Below are 16,208 nucleotides of genomic sequence, written 5' to 3'. Positions count from 1 at the left end.
ACATACAACACCGAGGATTCGCTGGTCGTCACCGACCCAACTACTAGTTCGGCCCTTGCGAGTTTAACTAGGGGAGAGCGGACGGGATCCCGTGTTTTCTGGCAGGTATGGTCGTATGTGATAGACCCACGTTCGAGTTGTGGGTTATGTAGATGGTTAAAGCCAGAGAGTAAGTGAGGATCCGACCATGGAAAATGTCATATCCCTAAAACATCAGGTTGACAACATAGATGTAGTGGTGAATCAATCTACATAACATGAACCATTATACTAGATTCGAGATTGTAGATATTATGTGGTGTCCTGTTCACTGTTTGTGTTGTGCTAAAGGATCGAGGAAACTCTCAAGACTCAGCAGGCAGGGCAAATAATCAATGTACAACCCTAACCCTAATGGCTGAAAGTACCAGCAAGAAAATCAACTTTCGTCTCAAGTGGAACCCCATTCAAGCTTCGCTCTTCTCCCCAAAGTCCATTCTACAAGACTTGCTTGAAGCCTATTTGTTGAATATTACCTTGCAAGGTTCCACCGCCAAATCTTTCCCCCAATATTCCTCCACCACAGCCGGCGAATTGTACATATACCGCGCGACCGCATCCCCACAGCGTAGGCGATCAGTCATCGCGGAGCAAGAACACTATCAAACCCGCCGATAACGAAATATATCAACACTCACCAGCCAGACGCCGCACACCAAACCCTCAAGAAAACCCACACACAAAGCACCACCACCGCCCACCATGCCCCTCGATGACGACGACAACCCCGCCCTCGCCCCGCCGGCCCCCCACCTCTCTTCCCCCTCCCCTCTCCCCACGGACAAAACCGCCGCCGCCGCCGCCACGGACGAACTCACAGCAGAAGACCTGATCGAGGACGAAGGGGCGGCGTCGCAAGACTTCCGGGCGTTTGCGGCGGCGCTGCAGTTCCGCAAGACGGCCGGGGTGTCGGCGCAGACGATCCGCCGCGGCGAGAAGGACTTTGAGGCGCACGGCACGCGCGCCCAGGCCGACGCCCTCGAGCAGAGCCGCGGGGCGATGCGCGATGTGCTCTCGTATACGCGCGTGCATTCGGGGGGGGGCAAGGGGAATTTGGCGAGGGGGTGGTTTTTTCCGGGGTGGTGGGAGGGGTATAGGGAGGAGGAGGTGGAGGAGGGGAAGGAGGGGGAGAAGAAGCCGTTTGGGTTTGTGAGGGAGAGGGTGGTGGTGTTGGAGGGTTCGTCGGTGGCGAGCCAGGCGCTGGGGAGGGCGGTTACGGGGCAGGCGAAGGACAGGCCTGCGAGGGGGAGGGATTGGTTGTTGCCGGAGGAGGCGTTGTATCTGGTTGAGAGGGGGTCGTTGGACCTGTGGTGGCCGTTGAAAGGGTTGGAGGAGCTCTTCCCCCCAGATGGGACCGCGGAGGCTGTGAAGGAAGAGAGCGAAGAGGACGACGAGGACGACGAGGTGGACGAGTACGACGCTGGCTTCCCACTCAGTCTCCAGGCGGCCTATGCGCTCCTCATCGGCGAAGACGGCGAGCGAGGGAAGATCAGCCTACAGAAATTTCAAGTCTATTCGAATCTCAAACGATGCGGCTACAACATCCTACGAGCGCCACCCACCGTCAACCACCCCGCCACAAAACCAGCAACGACCACCCTCTGGCAATGGTTCGCCTCACTCCTCACCACCACCCCCCATCACCCTCCCTACGGCCCGCTCGTCCGACCAGGCCTCTACCGCTCCTACGCCTCCATCTACCGCCAAATGGCCCTCCTCCCCCGCCACATCCCATCCGCAACACCAACCACCACCACCCCGCCCACCACGCACGACCCCTTCACAATCCACTTCCACGTCTGGAAATCCGCCCAGAAATGGACCAAACTCCGGCACCCGCCGCCGGACTTCCAGCTCGCGGTCGTCGACGCGCAGGCGTCGTCGGTCCCGACCGGCGCCGAGATCACCGCCCTGCTGGGCGCCACCCCGCCCGCGCCCGGGAAGCCCGAGTGGACCGGGCCCGGGCGCATCTACGCGCGCCTGAAGCATGGGTACCGCAATGTGCTGGTCGCTGTTGTCGATCACGGCGTCATCAATTACATGCGCTTTGCTGAGGGCACGTTTGGGGCGGAGGAGGTGTATGGCCGGTTTGATTTCCGTGGTGGGGGTGGACGAGGCGGGAAGAAGGGTGGGGGTCGGAATAATGGTAGGGGTGGGAGAGGGGGGAGGGGTGGTGGGGGCGGCGGCAGGGGTCGGGGGAGGGGGAGGTGAAGAGTTTGTTTGTTGGTTTGTTGTTTGTTGGTTTGTTGTTTGTTGGTTTGTTAATCCAAAAGGAGGGTGGGGGTCCGTGGATTGTGAGATGGACGGTTGATTGAGAGCTGAGACTTGGCTTGTTAAAAAATACACAGACCGGGTTGGTGTCGATACCCCGCAAGGTCATTATAGACTCAATTATTCGTGTCCAGTTTTGACATCGGGCATTCCAACCTCTTGTTTCCGATCTTTCTCCTGTTGTGCTGTTGGTGTTTTGGCTGCATTGCCAATCCGAAACATCCCGGGTCGTTGGTTACAGGCAATCAACCACTCACTCCTGACAGCCACGGATGTTCCTCGTATTCAACCCGGGGATTCTGTCATGGCGCCTTGTTTGTCATACCTGATACGCACCTAGCCCGAGTCACACAAAGGTAGGGGGAAAAGGGCTCGAGTACGGGGTGTCGTGTCTCCCTGGTCATGGCGACTAAAGACGCCATATTCGCAGTGGTTGACGGCATAGGTTGCTTGGATGAGGTGAGGTACCTAACAAGGCTCGAGCAAGGCTAGGTTGTGACAAGGGATCCTGCGGTTCCCGTTGGTTTGTTCTTGGTTGGGAAGTCTGGCCAAGCAACCCATTTTGCATATATTTTGGCACCTATCGTTGGTTGGCTCGGCGTGGGACTCACATGATGGGAAAATGTGGCGTCGGTTTGTCCCAGCAGTTTTGGGTTGGTGATCCTCACTGGCTTGCGCTTAGCTTCCGCTCAGCTTGCACTTGCTTCATTTTCACCCAACAGATCCAAGTCAAAGAAAACGGGAATCATAAGAGGCGGCACTCACCCACCAACTCCGATATTGGTCAAGTGGCTGCGTTATGCTGTCATACATACAGTGCTTGGGTAACAAGAGACACTTCCAATAACTGCGAGGACCATGCAGCCACAATGTCGTTTTGTCGCGTTGCACCGTCTGACTTGATTGACAAGTCGCGATTTAGGCTGGGTTTGAGTTGCAAACGGGCCAGCCAATGGGGTCGTTCCATGTGGAGCCTCTCTCACCATCGCACCACAAGAGTCGACTCTACAATCCTGATACCCACCGCGGGCGCGGCTATTAATTCTCGTAACATATTGATCAGCGGCCGTAAGGAGCCGACCTCCCTCGAAAGACAAGTGAAGTGAAAAAAAAATGCTCAAAACAGGGTGTGCGTCGTTTATTTCTCACTTGGACACTCGTCGTGGGCTGAGCCCTCAGTCAATAGTTTAGTTAGAGGTGGTTAGTTATTGACTGGACTCGGCTGTTTCCGGAGATCTAGGCCAAGCTTCCACCACTCTGACGCAACAGATAACCTTATGGGCATGTTTCAGACGCCTTGAGCTTCAGGGCGACCGCTTGATCTGGAAGGTAGCGATGCAAGGGTGTAGGATTCCTCTGGAAGGGCGGCCAACTCACAAATAACACCATAAATAGACGAGAACGCTCTGGCACAGTGTTCACTAGGGCTAGGTCGCGCTTTGGCATGTTTTCTGGAAGCCACAGCGGTTCCGCGCAATTTATCATTGTGTTGTTTGCTCGACCTCTTCGAAGAACGTCCGCTATTTTTTTTTTTTTCTGAGTCCAATGAGAGGCGGGGACTTGGCATTTTTTTGGCAGAGTTCCCGAGTCCCCCTCGCTTAGCCCCGATCCAGCCCAAGGGGTTCTCAAATCTCAACTGGTGCAATTTTGGCTGAACACTGAATCATCCCGTCATCCTCCGGTACTTGTAACCCGTACCTTTCAAGTCTCCCCCGGCCTCGACAAATGATCTGTCTCCCTTGGTTTCAATTGCTCCTATCTACCCACTTACGCCAGTTCACCTTGCTTCCCACCGCACTTTCCCTTTTCTCTCCTCTTACTACTCACATTTATCCCTCGGTTTGTAACTCTTTTATCTTTCTTTTGCAATACTTGCAATACACGTCCCTATTTTTGCTCTTATCCGTTTTCGAACACAACCTTGGATTGATACCCTGGTATCTTACATCGCCTTATCACACCCAAGCCCGGCGCCAGCCGTAGTCCGTGTTTTGGCGCATCCTGCTTTGGGAGACGAAAACCACCCTGCATGATCCGACTTGGGACTCACTTGCGACAACCTCAACCTCAAGCCATCACACCTCACCCAAGCTCGCTCGGTGCTTTTGCAACCTCAGGCGGAATTTACCACCCGGCCTCTTGAAACAGGCAGCCCATTGCTTTACTTCTCCCAGCAAGAGACAAAAGTGCGCCAAGACTTTTTTTTAATCTCGTCCAACTCGTGCCGTTTGCCACGTTGGGCGGTTGACTGGCTCAGGTCAGGCAGGGTAAGCGCGTTTCCACTCATCATCCGATTTCCTCGGTATTATTCGTGCTTGCCCTATATTTTCTCTCCTTGTTTTCATTTCCTCTGAAATTCCCTGTATACTTTCCAAGTTGATGATTGCCTTTTCACCCACATTATTGTTATCTTACTTGATCTCCCATCACTGACAATTTCCAAGACGTGAGCCTGAGTTCTTTGCATCCGGGCAGTAAACAAAGACATGACCGAGATGGACTCGGTTCCTGAAGCTATCATGACAGGGGATGGCTCACCTTCCGTCGCCCTGTCACCTGCTCCCATGGAAACAAAAATTGAGCGGACCGATGAGTGAGTTAACTGCGTTCATTCTTAATTGTTCTATTAGAAACATGGAGATATGGGCATGGCCTGGTACAATCCCCCCTTTTATCTGTTTTTATTTACCCCCTTGGGCGCATCCTACAACCACTTCCTGTCAAGAGCAGTTCGATCATTTTGTTTTCTCGTTCTCTCAAGTTTAAGTTGCCTCGGGAAGGACTCTTGTCGGTGTTACCGCCAGCCGCCCTCCCTCCCCCCTCTCCTTTCCATTCGTTACTTCCCGCAGCATCAACTTCACGGCCCTTTCATCTCATCTTTCACGCGCAAATAACAGAGGGCTAACATGAGAGCCACGGTCAGGTCTTTCCTACCAAGATCACGTTCCCAAAGGCAAGCTCGTTTCTTTTGCTCGGCCCCAATACATACATACCCATTCATGCTCTGAAGGATTCTCGGTCACCTTATCCCCTTGTTCCCAACGTTCACCTAGTGCTTCTTTGTTGCCCATCGCTTCTACCATCTGCCAAGCACAGATTTAACACGGGTCGAGCGTTTCAATCACTTACCGCTCGAGGCCGAGATGCTGACGAGTGCCACATTCAGTGACTCGGGGATGGATGGATCTTCTACATCCCGTATTGCAGAGACTCCGGCACAAGAAGAACCCACCGAGATGTAAGCCATTCACCACCTCCTTCGAGTACCACCCAGTCTATCTCCCATTTACCCCCACCGATTACACGCCTTCTTCGACTTGTCAGGCAAATGTTAACATCTTGGAACACCTTTAGTATCCCTCCCTCGGAAGCAAAGGGCGAAAGTAGTCTTCTCGACCAGCCGCCTTCTGTGGGCCGCACTGCCTCTCCGCCAGCAGACTCACCTTACCTGTAAGTTCTGTCGCATGTTTTCTAAGCACATTCTCTAATTGTATCTAACTTGAGCTGAATAGCAGTCTCAACGGCAACCATCCGCCACCAAACGGCGGAAATAAACTGATGAGTTACGAGGATAGCAAGCCGGGCAGCCCCGCTGATACCACCGAGGATATCGACCTGGATAACAACGAGGAACTCACACCGCCACCTGATTCCCCCATCGAGGATACATTGAGCCACACCTCAAGTGTTCCCCCTAATATTCTGCAGGACGAAATTGTTGTTGGGAGCAACGCTCATAATAAGTCGTCCCCAACCCAGGCTCCTGAATCGGAAGACGTTACGATGGGAGAAGCAGAGGACAAGCCGCTCATCATCCAGCATACGAAACGGAAGCGGGTTTCGGGCGTATATGCCGAATCCGTCGGTGAGAAGGACGCCAGCCCGGCACCTACCGAAGACATGGATATCCGCCGCCCGATTCGCCCCACCAAGGCACAGAGCGTCGGTGGCGTAAAGGGGGTGCTACTTGGCTATTGGCGTGATTCACCCGCCGAAAACGAGGCGGATAAGCATGGGGTTGTTGGATTTATTGACATCCGAGATCGCCTCCGCACTCGCATCCAGCCCACAACCCGGGATGGCCGGCCGATGGACCAGAGATATCCAATCCCGCCCGGTCCTGGTGGTAGCTGGGTCACCTTTGACAAGGTAGCTTTCAATGACCACCTCGTTGGTCACAATCACCATGTGGTCAAAGAATACGTTAAAATCCGCGCTGAGGACCACCTCAAGGATGAGGCATCGGAGAGCAGAGCTAGGCTAGACCTGGATGCCGCCGATATGGCTGCTGAACGCGTGAGGACTAACCCGCCCCCGGATGCCGCCACGGCACCTTTGGTTGCCTACGGGCCCCAGGTTCCCGCAAATGCCGTCATTCCCAATCGACCCGAGAGCAAGAAGCGCCGCTTGGCTGGTTCCTTTGGCGTACCGTCCGAGTCGCCAAAGTCCGTTCAGCAGTCCCTCGATAATATACCCGGTACCAGACCGACGAGGATCCTTCTCGGTTACTGGAAGATGTCTAGCGAGGATGATCCCATCAACAAACATGCGGTGTTCGGTATTCTCGGCGCCAACGACATGTTCAGGGTCAAGCTGACTCGTGAGACGCGTGATGGGCGGACCGTCATTGGTAACTTTCCAAGTGGTGCCGGCGCGCTCTGGATCCACTGGGATGAGGTCGAGTTCGACCCCCACCTTCGGAAGCTCAGCAGGAATGAGGTTAAGGAGTACTGCCGGGTCCGGCAGCGCCAACTCGACTTTGGGGAGGGCCCAGAAGAGCGTGTCGCAAATGAGACCAAGGCTGTCTACGAAGCTCAGCAACGGGTCGTGCAAAGCCTTGCGAGCGGCATACCCCTCCGGAAGGACGACCCGGATCTTCTCCCCATTGCCATGAAGGGGGCCGTAGTAGTGGACAGCTACGGTCACAGCTCTGGCAGCCCAGCATCCTCCTTCATGTCCCCTAGACCCACCGAGGAACTTCGCCAGTCACGACGCCTCGAGAACGGGCCTCGTGCGGCGGCGACAGCAGCGGGCCGCCATCCTCTTCCCGACGTCGAGTTCGGTGCCGCTAACCGCACACCGCCCGGGCCCAGCCCCGCCGCTCTCGAGCGCACCAACTCGCTCGCCCGCCGCGAGATCGCCCGTCTCGAGGCCGCCCAGGCGCGCGCCGACCTGCGCGCCGCCAGCCGCGAGACATCCCTCGGCCCAGTCGCTGCGGCAGCCGCCGCGGCCGCCGCGGGATTGACCTCCAATCACAGCACCGCAAACGGCGGCGACGGCAACGGTAACGGCCACTTCCAGGACAACGTCTCCCGTCTCAATAAGGTGTGGGAGGCGCAGGAGGCTAACCGCCTCCGCGCCGGCGGCGAGGACGCGAAGATCTACATGGGCGTCAAGTACCAGCGCAAGCAGAACGGGCCGTTCCAAGGCAAACTGGTCAGCCAGGGCATGATCATCACCATCGATGGTGAGGACTATGTCGAGTATCGCGTCCTGACGAAACCGACCTTCTTCTAAGGTGGCGTGAGGGGTCTGGCTTTGTGCGTATGGATGGATGGGTTCAATTATTTCTCCGGTTTCTTTCACCGACAATTTCGACTTCGTTATCATTAGACCTCGCGCTTCGCTCCTCTTCGTCTTTTTTCCTTTTTTTCCTTCTTTTTTTGTCGTTTGAGAATGGGGCCGGCGTGGTCTAAAAATTTCCTTTTCCTTATGTGTTTTTAATGTTGGGCGATGGGATGGGCGATACCCGGATTCTTTTTCCATGGCGTGGGGGTTCTCTCTCTATCTTCGGCCCTTCTCCCATCTGTATAGGGGTTGTAATCGGTCTCTGGGAGGGTTGATGGGGGAGATAAGGAGGGGGAGGGGCGTCTAGGAGTCCTGGACATGGATGAATTTGCCTGGGATCGAGCGGGGGGGGGTTTCTGGCGACTGCTGCTTTGCGTTTCTTCCTTTGCTCTCTTTTCTTGGCTTTGTTGATGGGTGATCCATTTCGATGGTCTTGCTTTCCCATCCTGACCGCGGGTCTCGAAGCAGCGGAAGTTATGTGTGTGTGGAAACTGTTGTTTGCGACTTGGACGGGGGAGGTGGTGGCTTTCTTAATGCTTGAAGCATCTGGCAGCTTCCTCATTGCTTTTACTCAGCGTTGCTCTCCCACTGGCCTTAATAGCTAGCAAACATCCGTTGCATTTTACTCTTGATTTGCCGATCCCTTTTTTATTCTGCCTGCTTGCTCACTTGCTTTCGTGTACCGTTGCTTTGCTGGTGGTTGTTGAGGAAGTGATACCACGGGAGGGATAAAGCCTTATGCTCGCGAGGGAAATAGATGGCTTGGGAGACGTTTGTTCCCAATGTTATGTGTCTAGGTTTTGCTGTACGACACTTAGACTACATGCTTAATGCAAATCCTTACCTATCGTCACTCTGCTACCCAACCCCGTCCTCCCTTACAATATTCCTAATGAACAGCCCACTTTTGTTTTTTTGCAGAACGATTTAGAGAAAAATGCCATTGGGAGGGTTGGAGCGTTGGAGTTCTCTACTGATGGCGTTGGAAAGCGATGTTGCGAAATAGCCCCTCGTTAAATCGTTGAGCGGCGTAGAATGTAAAATTTTGTGTTCTTCACCTCTTGAAAAGTATCTTGGGGACTATGCAATACAAAGCTTGTTTGAATATATTCCGTTCCCAACACTAAACCCATCATGGTACGAAACAACGAGGGAAAAAACCAAGCTTCATCCATGGCCTTTGCGGCATCACATCATGTAATTTCATATCGACCCGAACAAGGGTATATCGCAGATTCTATCGATCAGCCCATCGCCGCCTCATATCCTCCGACAAAATGAAAGTAAGAATTTAAGTCGCCTCCCCATCTAAACATCGTTTTCGTACCCCTCTGTCTTCATATCCTTCAGCCCTAAGTCCTCCTCCTCTTCGTCTGTGCGCTCATACTCCTCAATGGTCATCTGCTCGTCCGGCTGGGAGGGGTCCTCGGCTGTGCTCTGAACATAGCTGCTCGCGAGCGGGTCTGTGAGTATGATGGTGAATTCCCTTTCGCCCTTGATGGCTGCGTTGAGATCGTCGAAGAACTTCTCCCAACGTGTCTTCTCCTCCTTGTCGAGCGAGTCGTTCCTGCGCGCCGCCGGCCCGGCATCGGCATCGGCCTCAAAGATCTGGCCGTGCAGGTCGTCGCGTATCTGGGTAAGCAGGCCCTCGACCGTGGTGAAGCGGCCACCGAGAGTGCCGGGGTTGACTGTGAGGCTGAGATCAGGGCACTCGAGGGCGCAGCTCTCACTCTTGAGGATATCGCGCGCGAGGTCTTCGACATTGCGGACGCGGAGGGTGACTTTCTTGCCCTTCTCCGGGATCTCGCCGCCGGTTTTGACGTCGTTCGACTTGTACCCGCAGTCGTCACATGACGTGTTCATGATGACTACTTGCCGGAAGTGCGGGATCTCAACCATTTTCATGTTGGTCGTACAAGAGTGCAAGCAGCCGGGGCAAGAGGCCGGGAACTGGTAGATCTGATCGGGAATAATGTTACCGTCTTGGTCGAGTTCGTCCGTTTTGGCGGTGTCGGTAAGACCGAGGGTAGCGTTCTGCTCAGGTGTGCGGAGAAATTCTCGCTTTGACCACTTGCCGACGCCGTCGCGCGGGTCAGGGGCGATGAACGAGTTGCCCGCCGGGTCGTCAACCGAAACGCGGAATGGGAATGCTTCGCCGGCAAGCATTTTTCTGCCCTGAGAAACGACCTCGGCTACCTTGGCATATACCTCAGGAGCTTCCTCCTTGCGCTTCTCTTGTCCGAACTCTAGGTCATCGATGATCGTTCTCAGGAGACCCTCCACGTTCGAGAGCTGGCCCTTGCCAGCGGGGACTTCCACATCCAGCTCAATGAACTTAACAACGGCTGTGTCGGACTTGATAACCTGGCGCTCGAAGTCGGGCATCTCTGTTAACCGGAGCTCGTAGTGGGCACCCTTGAGTTGGAAGGTGCCTGCAGGCTGGATTTCGTTGTTGCTGAAGCCGCAGTGGTCGCAGGAGAAGGACATGATGATAATCTCGCGGAAATAGGGAATCTTGGTCAAGAGAAGGCGTGTCGTACCCTGTAGGGATGGCGGTTAGCAAGCATCCATCAACGCGCCGGTCTTTCCGATTCTGAAGTGAATGCGTGCGACTTACATTCTCCTCGCAGTTCATGCAGAGGGACTCGATCTCCTCAACCACCTTCTCATCGTCCTCCGTTGTCCCATTAGGGGCGGCCACCGGAGCGACCTTCTCGGCCTTCTCTCCGATAGTGTTGAATAGGTCGGCCATCTTGTTTAATTTGCGGTGGTACTTTCCAAGATGTCTGGTGCCAGAGAAAATTTTGGAGGGGTAATTGACCTTTGCTGCAAAAGTTTTGGCGGGGTAGTGATTGAGGACGCCTCTGAACTACAGTGGGGCTGCAGCGTTGGGCAGGCTTATGTCATGGCCACAGGCTTGTCTGCGGAGCCTGGTGTGACGCATCCAGGCTTCCCGAAGGTTCAGGAACTCACCCGCTTGATCTTTGCATGAAGTCGGCCAGACTCAGACCGAGCCCAGGCCCCGAGTTCCGCGCCGCGCTAGACTGGCTCAACAAAGTCTGCAATCCAGCTTTCCTGGACTTGGCTCTTTTTTTGCTACTGGCGTTGGATGTTGTCTTTTGAGAGGTTGTTTCCTGGGCGGTGCTGGATAGTGGCGTGCTTGTTCCTAGCTTAGAAGCTAAAGCAACTTTCTCCGCCCTCGCTTTGCGCCTTGTAATGGGAGATGGCGCCGGCAGTTTGACATTTGTCAGGCTGCCGCAATGACCGCAGGTGACTACTTTCATAGGTCCCAGGCTCGTCTGCGGACGAGGCTTCGGCGGTCCTTTCCCTTTGAGCCTTTGGGATGAACGAGACTTTTGGCTAGCTTTCTGCTCTGCCTTGACTTGCAATTGACTGCCCTGGCCAAGGAGCATGATGTGGCCGCAACAACTGCAGATATGTTGCCGGTGCTTGTCTGACAGGGTCAGTTCGTGTTCGATCACGAGGTCGTTGCGACGGCTCATTAGGTATGCCGACGTCTCAGGTGCTGTGGTTGCTAGTAGATGCCCAGCATCGGATAGAAAGCCGAGGGACGCTGTTAGTTCGATAGGATTCATCTTGCCCGTAAGTGTGATGAGTTTGTTGATGAGCTTCTGGGGAGGGTCGGATTGTTGATGTTCTCGTGGAAAAAACACCAAGCACAAGTGGGGCTTGAGAGCCAATCTGACAAATTACATCACTGGACCCTGGTTGATGTTTACCTCGGTGATGGACAGGGCATCACCACTGAACTCAATCAGCTGTTGTTTGAGCTCCCAAGAATTGATAATATATTTTGTAAATCAATTGCGAACCATTAAACCACAACTCTACGGAATTACGCAATCATGCCCGCACAATGTCCCATTTGAGGTCCTTGATGCTCACTTCTTCCCCTGCTTTCTCGTCATAATCGAACCATTCCCCCTCTGTCAGTTCTACACCTTCGAACTTGGTATTCGAATCAATCCCGTCCACGAGCCACTCGCCCTAGCTGCTGTCAGTACCATGTGCGCTGTTTCACTCGAGGGAGTCCTGTAACAGACCTCTGGAAGGAACTCGGTAAACTCCAGACCTCGGCAGTCGAACTCGATGATCTTTTGGGCTTTTGCGGGTTCCGTCTGTTCGTATGGAGTTGGGGCGGCTTTGATGGTTGCCGACGACTCTCTCTGCGCAAAGCACATAACCATGGTCAGACGGCGTTGAACCGAAGGCGCTGGGGTACGCTATACCTTGCAGTTTTTGCACTTCCACACAAAGTTGGCCTCGCCCCGGCTGCCGCTCATCTCGTTGTTCTCCTATATGTGGTGTGAGCCTTCATCAACTGGAAAAGAAGCATATATGAGACTCACGAAGCGGTTGACAGCGATAGGGTTTGGATGGGTCTCTCTACAGGATGTACATTGCACCTTGAAAGTATAAAAGAAGTTGTTCTCTTGGGTGTCTTGCGGCCTCAGGTTCGTTACCCTAAGCACGGCGTGTCCAGTTAGCCACGGAGATCTTGGCCTCATCTCTGGCGATAGGAGAGAGAACCTACCCCGCCAACTCCGCCGAAAGTGTGAGCGCATACATTGCGAGACTCTTCTGTGTGGTTGATGGTTCGTCGGCGGTGGCAAACTTTTGATACGGGGGCGGTCCAGCAATGTCGTGTTCTGGTTGTTTTCCGAAGTAAATGTGCCGATATACGCTCGTGGTGTTGAGGGGCACTCTGCCCCACATGGAGGGGGATTCAAGAAGCAGCCCCACTTTAACAAAAGCTTCGGGAAAGGACGAGGCTCAACTCTCAACTACTAAGATACCTGACATCTATCCGCCTACATGTGTGTCTTTTATTCTTCTCTTTTATGTCAATTTCTAAGATTTTAATTTTGTGTAAGATATTTATCAAGCTGTGGCAACAATCGCTGGAATTGGGACAGCCGGATGCAATGGGAGTATGGAAGGGATAGATAGGTAGGATGGACCCTTGTATCTAACCTAGTTCAATGATGCTGGCCACGGGTTACCACCCAATTTCTATCCCGCTTAAAGCTTGAAGGGAAGTCATCTGTTATACCTCACTAGTTGTAGAGATCAATTGTCACCGGGAAAGTGTTTAAAAACCTAGAAAGCTCGACATTCTGTTTCGATGAGTGGAGTCTAGGTACTTCGTCAAGCCAAGTTCTAGGTCTGGAGTGGATCCCGGCACAGCGCAGTCCGGGCCAAGCAAATTGCTCACAATTGACGTGATTTCTGAATCCCAACATCATCCCACCAAGCTTCGTGTTCAAGCGCCAGCTCTAATTCCTCGGCGACACCCGATTCCTCGAATCCGGAACCCAAAATCGCAGGCTCAGCTTGGCCGACATGCCGGGACGATGCTGGGTTTCCGGTCAATGGCAGCCCAGCTGCGGGCCTGCCACTGCCGGGCGTGCCTGCGATCAACAAACACGGCCGCACGACGGGTGACGACGGGCAGGACAAGCGCTGCGGGCAACCTGGGACGCCGCAAGGTTATGGCTAGCGATGTCTTCACCGCCTGCTATACCGCCATTATGGCGACGGCCGCCGTAGTCGACGCTGGCCGGAAAGACAGACGCAGACGCGAGCTCGACAACAAGATAGCCGAGGCGAGGAGCAGTTTGGCCGGGTTGTTCGAGGAATCGGCCGGCCAGGACCTTGCCAAAGTCGCCGCGTCCCAGTACCCCGATCTTCCTTACTCCGGACCGCTAGAAAAACTTGACGTGCTGGGCGACATTTGCAAGCTTGAAGCCGACTTTCTCCAGGACCTGCAACGGAAGCGTCGAGATCGACACAAGACAGCCCAGAACGTGCGCCAGGGGCTCGGTCTATCTTGGAACCCAGAGCTACCCGATACGAGGAAGACAACGTTGGTCAGGTGCGAGGAGGTCATCGCGGCCGAAAAGCAATGGAATCTCGAACGTCGGGAGCCTCAGACCGAAATACACATGGAGAAAGTGACCGATATGATGACCGATCTGGTGGATCGACTCATGGCAGAGGCTTGGTGGATCACAGAGTTCGAAGCTCCCGGGTCGCACCCCTCTCTATATAGCCCAGACTCGGCCAACACCATGATTCGCATGCTGCGATCCGACGGCTACCCCAGCTACACACACCCCGACCTGGCCCCCAACGATACTGTGGTTCAACGAGAGCGTCTGAACGAGATTAACGTGCAGATTCTATCCGACTGGTCGCCGCCTTTCCGGGAACGTTATGTTGCAAAAATCTGCTACAACTTACTCGTGTGCGGTGTTACCCCAGGCATACAAAATTACAACATGTTGATTTTTGCTTTCTCGTTCATTGGCGAGCACAACCTGTCACAAGCCGTGGTGGATTCCTTCCTCTTTCTGAGCCACATGAAACCGACAGAAGCAACATGTCTCTGCTTATTGCACCACTACCGGCTGAAGGGGGACGTCGTCGGCTTCCAAAGCGTCATCAAACGCATGTTCGGTTACGACCCCCGCGGAATAGGGTTAATGCGGAGGACGGCCGACTACGTTGAACGGTCCCCTGAACTCCGGAACTGGGTCTTGACAAACGACGTTGCCGCAGTCAGCGGACACTTCGTCCAGCGGGCCCCTTTCACACAGAACGTGGCCGAAGCCATCCTGGAGGGCTTGATAGATTTCGGCATGCTCCGGGAGGGCGCAAAACTGGTTGGCGTCTGTCTCCGTGAGCAATGGAAGGTCAGCAGAGATTTGATGTGGAGGTTGTTCCACTCTTGTCTCACGTTGCTTGACTCGGTCGTGGCCAAGATGGTGATCCGGGGGTTGCTCGACAACATCGATCAAACGTCGTTGATGCTTCTTGGTCCCGAGGCTGTCGGGCCAGGGCTCATCCGGCAACTGCGTCACCTCCTCAACATCGTGCAGGCGACGACGCTCCCGGGGTTTAACGGTGTTGGACACGCCGGCATTCAGTCCGACAACTTGACGAGGGAATCCGACAAAGCACGTCTCAAACACCTGGCGACGGCCATCTGGATAAGGGAGACGTGGCACCACACCAGCATGATGGGCTGGTGGCTGAGACGGGCTGACAAAAAGCTCTTGGATAGTAACATACCCCTCATCGAGCGACTCGATATGGTTCTATCTGTTCTCGACTTCGCGGCCGAGCGGCCGAAACGAAAGATGGAGAAATCAATACACATCCAACGCATAGCAAAGGTGGACTGGTTGATGGCGCAAACCGTGTCGGCTGACTTCCACATCCGGAGCGCAGAACACGCCATTCTCAAGGACGTCGCTAAAAAGATGCCGCGGCAATTGCGGACGTGGACGCACTATAAACCTGCGATCGCTGTCGAGAAACGAATCAACCGCGCCCTATTGTATGACACGCCAGGGACGGTAGAACACAACGTGGCCTGGTGCTTTCACCTCAGCGCTGCGCTCGATTATGAGATCAAGAGGGCACTGGTGTGGTCGCTCCCAAAGAAATATGCCAGGAAGCTCGAGGAGACGCAAAACGACTCGGGTGACGTCAGCTTGGTGAGAATCGCGGCTTATTATCACCACTATCTGGCGAGCATGGAACACCGGGAAGCGCAGGCAAAGAAGGTGGTGCCGAGACCGGACCCCTTTGCGAGGTTGCTCCAGGCTCTGCCAAAACGCATGTTGTTCTGGACGAAGGATACGACGGCGGCGGGAGAGGCAGCGGGAACTCCCGCGCCACCGAAACACAACGATTGGTGAGGAGGGACGTGCGGCGTTGGCATATGTAAGCTATACATTTGAAGGACGGCGTTCTGTACATGTACGCATATATACCCAAGGGGCACAGGTAGAAGGGATCTAGAGCTGTGGGACATAGAGCAATACCACATGGTACGGATTTGACGGATATCCTAACAGGCCCTGCCCGGCTGATAGTAGCTCATAACGTCCCACGATGGGATTTTGCACTATGCATGTATGCGAAACCAGGGACGAGGATAGGGTTTGTAAACTGGCCAGGGGCAGTCGCGTGGGATAGGTTCTGGCCAGCTCCGCTGAGGAGGCGAGAGCTGTCACAAGACCAGCATGTCCCGCCAATGGCAACTGACTAGTGATGATATTTTCAACGACACGAGTCACGAGGCCCTCCCTTCTTCCTCTTTTGTATTATAGATTCGTTAGTCGAGAGGAAGGCTGGGAGGTTGAGAGCACCGGAAGCGGTGAGCACGCTCGGACGGAACCTGCATTAGACCCCGAAACTCCCTCGACCTTCGATCAACCACGGGGCAAGAGATGCGGGGGCGCCCTCCCCGGTCCCGCGCACTCGCCACCCCGCAAACCGTCCCAAAGTCGCCTCTTGGG

General features: G+C 54.5%; 7 protein-coding genes across 7 annotated transcripts; 4 read left to right on the top strand and 3 right to left on the bottom strand.

The window, feature by feature from the left end:
• Positions 1 to 741: 741 nt before the first annotated feature.
• Positions 742 to 2,350, top strand: F5144DRAFT_550642 (uncharacterized protein; the record flags this gene model as incomplete). Its single annotated transcript, XM_066787646.1, has 2 exons — positions 742 to 2,185; positions 2,313 to 2,350. 2 exons carry the CDS (start codon positions 742 to 744, stop codon positions 2,348 to 2,350), a joined length of 1,482 nt encoding a protein of 493 aa, XP_066639768.1.
• A 2,506-nt stretch (positions 2,351 to 4,856) lies between these two features.
• Positions 4,857 to 5,519, top strand: F5144DRAFT_582196 (uncharacterized protein). Its single transcript, XM_066789485.1, has 2 exons — positions 4,857 to 5,263; positions 5,477 to 5,519. The coding sequence occupies exon 1, from the start codon at positions 4,953 to 4,955 to the stop codon at positions 5,202 to 5,204; it is 252 nt and encodes an 83-aa protein (XP_066639767.1). The 5' UTR covers positions 4,857 to 4,952; the 3' UTR covers positions 5,205 to 5,263; positions 5,477 to 5,519.
• On the top strand, positions 5,454 to 7,827 carry F5144DRAFT_595293 (uncharacterized protein; the record flags this gene model as incomplete). The annotated part of the gene is made up of 3 exons (XM_066790677.1): positions 5,454 to 5,548; positions 5,665 to 5,760; positions 5,823 to 7,827. The coding sequence occupies 3 exons, from the start codon at positions 5,454 to 5,456 to the stop codon at positions 7,825 to 7,827; spliced, it is 2,196 nt and encodes a 731-aa protein (XP_066639766.1).
• Positions 7,828 to 9,040: 1,213 nt separating this feature from the next.
• On the bottom strand, positions 9,041 to 10,738 carry F5144DRAFT_350134 (ZPR1 zinc-finger domain-containing protein). Its single transcript, XM_066784292.1, has 2 exons — positions 10,496 to 10,738; positions 9,041 to 10,419 (listed from the first exon to the last, which is right to left on the bottom strand). The coding sequence occupies exons 1-2, from the start codon at positions 10,628 to 10,630 to the stop codon at positions 9,187 to 9,189; spliced, it is 1,368 nt and encodes a 455-aa protein (XP_066639765.1). The 5' UTR covers positions 10,631 to 10,738; the 3' UTR covers positions 9,041 to 9,186.
• F5144DRAFT_350128 (uncharacterized protein) lies at positions 10,739 to 11,618 on the bottom strand. Its single transcript, XM_066784291.1, has one exon. It carries the CDS (start codon positions 11,472 to 11,474, stop codon positions 10,848 to 10,850), a length of 627 nt encoding a protein of 208 aa, XP_066639764.1. The 5' UTR covers positions 11,475 to 11,618; the 3' UTR covers positions 10,739 to 10,847.
• Positions 11,619 to 11,638: 20 nt separating this feature from the next.
• Positions 11,639 to 12,693, bottom strand: F5144DRAFT_582182 (uncharacterized protein). The gene is made up of 5 exons (XM_066789484.1): positions 12,434 to 12,693; positions 12,249 to 12,363; positions 12,129 to 12,194; positions 11,943 to 12,065; positions 11,639 to 11,886 (listed from the first exon to the last, which is right to left on the bottom strand). Exons 1-5 carry the CDS (start codon positions 12,613 to 12,615, stop codon positions 11,743 to 11,745), a joined length of 630 nt encoding a protein of 209 aa, XP_066639763.1. The 5' UTR covers positions 12,616 to 12,693; the 3' UTR covers positions 11,639 to 11,742.
• A 441-nt stretch (positions 12,694 to 13,134) lies between these two features.
• F5144DRAFT_582180 (uncharacterized protein) lies at positions 13,135 to 15,802 on the top strand. The gene has a single exon (XM_066789483.1). The coding sequence runs from the start codon at positions 13,254 to 13,256 to the stop codon at positions 15,603 to 15,605; it is 2,352 nt and encodes a 783-aa protein (XP_066639762.1). The 5' UTR covers positions 13,135 to 13,253; the 3' UTR covers positions 15,606 to 15,802.
• Positions 15,803 to 16,208: the final 406 nt, after the last annotated feature.

Source organism: Chaetomium tenue (assembly GCF_020726465.1).
Source record: "Chaetomium tenue strain MPI-SDFR-AT-0079 chromosome Unknown F5144scaffold_6, whole genome shotgun sequence".
Taxonomy (NCBI): Eukaryota; Fungi; Ascomycota; class Sordariomycetes; order Sordariales; family Chaetomiaceae; genus Chaetomium; species Chaetomium tenue.
Note: the sequence above shows the minus strand (reverse complement) of the source record. Positions and strands in the feature narration are given on the sequence as shown.